This window comes from Cyprinus carpio, chromosome A7 (genome assembly GCF_018340385.1).
Source record: "Cyprinus carpio isolate SPL01 chromosome A7, ASM1834038v1, whole genome shotgun sequence".
Taxonomy (NCBI): domain Eukaryota; kingdom Metazoa; phylum Chordata; class Actinopteri; order Cypriniformes; family Cyprinidae; genus Cyprinus; species Cyprinus carpio.
Window position 1 is genome coordinate 8185589 of NC_056578.1, and position 6000 is coordinate 8191588.

General features: G+C 34.3%; 1 protein-coding gene across 1 annotated transcript in view; it reads right to left on the reverse strand.

Moving 5' to 3' along the window:
- Window positions 1-3537: 3537 nt before the first annotated feature.
- LOC109050779 (LRP chaperone MESD-like) overlaps window positions 3538-6000 on the reverse strand; it is a 6800-nt gene continuing 4337 nt past the window's right edge. Inside the window, exon 3 of the mRNA XM_019068354.2 lies at window positions 3538-3962. Within this exon, the coding sequence (XP_018923899.2) occupies window positions 3728-3962 (235 nt within the window). The 3' untranslated portion in view covers window positions 3538-3727. The remainder of the gene's footprint in view (window positions 3963-6000) is intronic.

The window sequence follows — 6000 nt, forward strand, 5'->3', positions numbered from 1 at the left end:
TTAAACAAATAAAGTGAATGTAAGCATGCAGGCATATACAGGTGCATCTCAGTAAATTAGAATGTCATGGAAAAGTTCATTTATTTCAGTAATTCAACTCAAATTGTGAAACTCGTGTATTAAATAAATTCAGTGCACACAGAGTGAAGTAGTTTAAGTCTTTGGTTCTTTTAATTGTGATGATTTTGGCTCACATTTAACAAAAACCCACCAATTCACTTTCTCAACAAATTAATACTTCATAAGACCAATAAAAATAAATAAATAAAAAAAAAACATTTTTAGTGAATTGTTGGCCTTCTGAAAAAAATGTTCATTTACTGTACATGTACTCAACACTTGGTAGGGGCTCTTTTTGCTTTAATTACTGCCCCAATTCGGCGTGGCATGGCGGCGATCAGTTTGTGGCACTGCTGAGGTGGTATGGAAGCCCAGGTTTCTTTGACAGTGGCCTTCAGCTCATCTGCATTTTTTGGTTTCTTGGTTCTCATTTTCCTCTTGACAATACCTCATAGATTCTCTCTGGGGTTCAGGTCTGGTGAGTTTGCTGGCCAGACAAGCACAACAACACCATGGTCATTTAACCAACTTTTGGTGCTTTTGGCAGTGTGGGCAGGTGCAAAATCCTGCTGGAAAATGAAATCAGCATCTTCAAAAAGCTGGTCAGCAGAAGGAAGAAAGAAGTGCTCCAAAATTTCTTGGTAAACGGATGCAGCTACTTTGGTTTTCAAAAACACAATGGACCAACACCAGCAGATGACACTGCACCCCAAATCATCACAGACTGTGGAAACTTAACACTGGACTTCAAGCAACTTGGGCTATGAGCTTCTCCACCCTTCCTCCAGACTCTAGGACCTTGCTTTCCAAATTAAATACAAAACTTGCTCTCATCTGAAAAGAGGACGTTGGACCACTGGGCAACAGTCCAGTTCTTCTTCTCCTTAGCCCAGGTAAGATGCATCTGACATTGTCTGTGGTTCAGGAGTGGTTTAACAAGAGGAATACGATACGACAACTGTAGCCAAATTCCTTGACACATCTGTGTGTGGTGGCTCTTGATGCCTTGACCCCAGCCTCAGTCCATTCCTTGTGAAGTTCACTCAAATTCTTCAATCGATTTTGCTTGACAATCCTCATAAGGCTGCGGTTCTCTCGGTTGGTTGTGCATCTTTTCTTCCACTCACTTTTTCCTTCCACTCAACTTTCTGTTAACATGCTTGAATACAGCATTCTGTGAACAGCCAGCTTCTTTGGCAATGATAGTTTCTGGCTAACCTCCTTGTGAAGGGTGTCAGTGATTGTCTTCTGGACAACTGTCAGATCAGCAGTCTTCCCCATGATTGTGTAACCTAGTGAACCAAACTGAGAGACCATTTTGAAGGCTCAGGAAACCTTTGCAGGTGTTTTTAGTTGATTAGCTGAATGGCATGTCACCATATTCTAATTTGTTGAGATAGTGAATTGGTTGATTTTTGTAAAATGTTGGCCAAAATCATCACAAAAGAACCAAAGACTTAAACTACTTCAGTCTGTGTGCACTGAATTTATTTAATACACAAGTTTCACAATTTGAGTTGAATTACCGAAATAAATGAACTTTTCCATGACATTCTAATTTATTGAGAAGCACTTGTATTATGTGCAAAAAAGGGTTAAATTACATTACATTGCAACATTGCAATCTAAAAACAAAAATAATCCTTTTAAAGCAGAAGTTAACGTTACTAAACTAAAAATTAAAATAATAAAAAGCAGACTAATTGAGCAAAAAGGCTATTTTGATTACCCCATTACACTTTACAGTTAGTGCTATCATACAAGTACTTGCATAGGTTTAAAATTCTACATGTGTCACATTTATTGTCCAACTACAAATATTTCAGCAAAATGTGTATTTTAGTCAGAGTTATTGCGCTCCTTTTTAATTGAGCTCTGTCTGTTTGGCGCGCATGCTCGTTCTTGAAGTTTGTGGAGTTTAGCGGAGAATCGCAAAGCAAAAGCTCATTCACTTCTGACAGCAAAACTGAAACATTTCCATGGCTTTTTTTACATTTACAGATGGAGAATATACCTGTGAAATGTAAGCTATGCACTAAGGAAAACAGCACATCTCAAACACATTAAACAGCGCGTCTCTGTCAGCCTCACACACAACCTTAAACTATAGGCTACTAGGAGATAAATAAAATGCAGAAACTATTTAAATGCAAAAAAAGTTGGTTGAACTCTTCATCTTTTTCTGATTCTTGTTTTGAATACTGCGCGTGGACAGAGGCGTCACTAGATTTTTGCGTAGTTTAGAGTGACAAATCGTACCAGCGTACTCTGAGGTCAAAATGCGTAGCCGCTACGCAAAATGCGTACAGGTTGGCAGGTCTGCTATACCCTCCAGACAGTAACATATAGTGTCGGCCCCATCCGCTGAAGAAACTCTTCATGGTCCCCCACCCCAACATGAACACACTAGACACGTACCATCGATTAACATCAGCTTATTTTAAAGTGAAAGACAAATTCCAGCATCACGTGTGTGACATTGGACCCATGTGTGTATAAAAAAAAAAAAAAAAAAAAAAAAAAAAAAAATAATAATATATTATATATATATATATATATATATATATATATATAATATATATATATATATATATATATATATATATATATATATATATATATATATATATATATATTATATATATATAAAGAAACATTTAGTGTAGAATCTATGCAATAGATTTTGCATTAGGGCTCTCCATTACTCTGCCATTATCATCACAGCTCTAGAAGGATTAGACATATGTGTCAATGTAGGAAGATGAAAAACAAGTGCCTGCAAGAATGGATGAATGTTTAATGGATGACTGCAAACAAAAAATCATTTTTTATTTCAATTAGATCACATTTATCATTCAGTAAAGTGCTGAAGAGCTAGCTCACAGCTTTCCATGAGGTTTACTTACGTTTTCCCTGGCATCATGGCATATGGGGCTTCAGACGGGAAAGGATGATCGATTACTCTATTAGCGCCTAATGTTGCTCTCTTTCAAACTGGGGCAATGACTCTGCCACTGCTAAACTCATTTTCTTTTGCCAGAAGCCATTTGACTGATTCCAGATCAGTTCATTTCTGCCACATCCTCCAAATGCATTCCAGCATCCTTCAACAAGCTGTTATGTAAACCTTCAGGTAAATCAGATAAATCTGATGTTCTCTACTGCTGCTGAGCCCAGACTACTCATGTACTAGCTTGTTGCATAAAATAAAAAGAAACATAAATTGATGTTCACACAACATTAATTGATGGACTGGAGTGGTGTGGATTACTGTGATGTTTTAATCAAGCTGTTTGCAGAATGTCTCCCATGAAGAAACGAACTCTAAACACACAAAATATACATATTGGATGGCTTGAGGGTGAGTGAATTTTCAGCTAATTTTCATTTTTGGGTGAACTATTCCTTTAAGTGCTACACTTTTTCTGCATTTGAAAATTTGACACCAATTGTAAATCATCAATACAATGCACGACACAATTATAAAAGTGGTTTATTCTTTGATTCAGACTGTGAAAAAAATGAGGTGAGTTAAAGTAAAACAAATCAAAGAAACTGAAACTGAAGATTGCTGATCTGACTCATCAACCTGTGTGTCAAAGTACCTGGTAACACCTGAAATGCTCCTTCAGTCCCATTAAGACGCTGCGCCTTTGAGGCTTGTGTATCAAAGCTCCTGCTTGCTTTTATTTGCTCGATTGGCTGCTTTCTTGTCTCCTTTTTTCTTGCTCTCGTTTTGCTCGTTCCCCTTAGCTTCTTTCTTGGCGGTTTTACCGGGGTACACCTGTCCTTCCACGGTCACATCCTCACAGTGGTCCTGAGCGATCAGGAAGTCTTTAACCTCCCAGGCGTAGCTCCCGTCACGCAGCATGAAGATGACACGGTTGGATCCCACCACAAATCTGATGAGAAAGATACAAGCAGTGATTATAGTGACTGGTGACAGAGCACCAAAGAGCATTTCAAGAGATTCAAATCTACTTAATAATGCATTGTTGTTAAATACTTCAGTTATTTCTAGCATCACAACATTCAATGGAGTCTTTTTTAAAAACTCTCCTGAAACACTTTCATTTTTGCAATTTTGCTTTTTTTTTTTCATTGAATCATTAATAAAGTCATTTTTACCACATCTCACAATCTATGTTGGAAATTAAATTTGTAATAAAAATGCCTCCTTTCTCCTTCTAAGGATAATTTGCTTAGCTTTTTATCTATACAAAACACACACAATGAAATAATATTTTCATAAATTTTGCATAAATTAACAAAATAACATCTTGATTGGAAATGAAGCATAAAATATTTTTAAAAATAAAATAATAAAAATAAAAATGTTCTGTCATCAAATGATATTTACCTTGATTTTTCTTTAAAATTCGTCTAAAATTTAATATTTAATTTAAAACATACACTTCACTGACACTATTGTCTGCTTGGTTAAAAAAAAAATGCATTTAAAAAAAAATTAAGAGGCAAAAAAGGGTACAAAATAGATTTTTATTTATTATAAAACATTTTATTTTTTCCATTTTAATTCTATTATATATATTATATATATATATATATATATATATATATATATATATATATATATATATATATATATATATATATATATATATATATAGAAACATTAAACATTGAATGTTCAAATATGCCAACTATATATATATAAACATTGAATGTTCATATTTATTTCGCATCTTGTTATGAATAAATTATGAATATGATGAATTTTCATATTTTAAACATCTGGGTCTGGGATGTGGGTAAAACAATAAAATCCAAATATAAAAGCTATTTAAAAAGTAGCAAAAAATTATGAAGGCATGGTATAAAGTTGCACGGTATAAGATAAAATAAAAGGTAGAAATTTGTTTTTAAAAAAAAATCTTTCTTTTATTTTAAAAATAAATAATAATACTCGGCACCTGAGGGTAAATGCTTTGCTCAAACTCTACTTTCCCAAACTACCCATAATAATAAACAGCAGAATTACCCTGTAATAAAATCATATTCCTGTTTTCCTTATAAATACCTAAATATATTTGAAACAATATCAATTTACTACAAGATCAGCATCAGATATTAAGACTCAGATTTTATAAATTCTAAACAATGTAACTGTATTTTATAAATCTGAAAACCTGATTATCTTTTTTTTTTTTTTTTTTTTTTACTTGTTTACACTTAAAAACAAGTGAAAATATCTGCCAGTGCACTATGATAAAATACACTTATATTAAAGACTGATTCTCTGAAAACAAGTCTCTTTGAAAACAAGCAAATGTGTCTCTCGAATTTTTAGATATTTTAACAGGAAAACAAGTCAAAAATAAGACTAATTATACAGGTCCTTCTCAAAAAATTTGCATATTGTGATAAAAGTTCATTATTTTCCATAATGTAATGATAAAAATTAAACTTTCATATATTTAAGATTCATTGCACACCAACTGAAATATTTCAGGTCTTTTATTGTTTTAATACTGATGATTTTGGCATACAGCTCATGAAAACCCAAAATTCCTATCTCAAAAAATTAGCATATTTCATCCGACCAATAAAAGAAAAGTGTTTTTAATACCAAAAAAGTCAACCTTAAAATAATTATGTTCAGTTATGCACTCAATACTTGTTCGGGAATCCTTTTGCAGAAATGACTGCTTCAATGCGGCGTGGCATGGAGGCAATCAGCCTGTGGCACTGCTGAGGTGTTATGGAGGCCCAGGATGCTTCGATAGCAGCCTTAAGCTCATCCAGAGTGTTGGGTCTTGCGTCTCTCAACTTTCTCTTCACAATATCCCACAGATTCTCTATGGGGTTCAGGTCAGGAGAGTTGGCAGGCCAATTGAGCACAGTAATACCATGGTCAGTAAACCATTTACCAGTGGTTTTGGCACTGTGAGCAGGTGCCAGGTCGTGCTGAAAAAACGA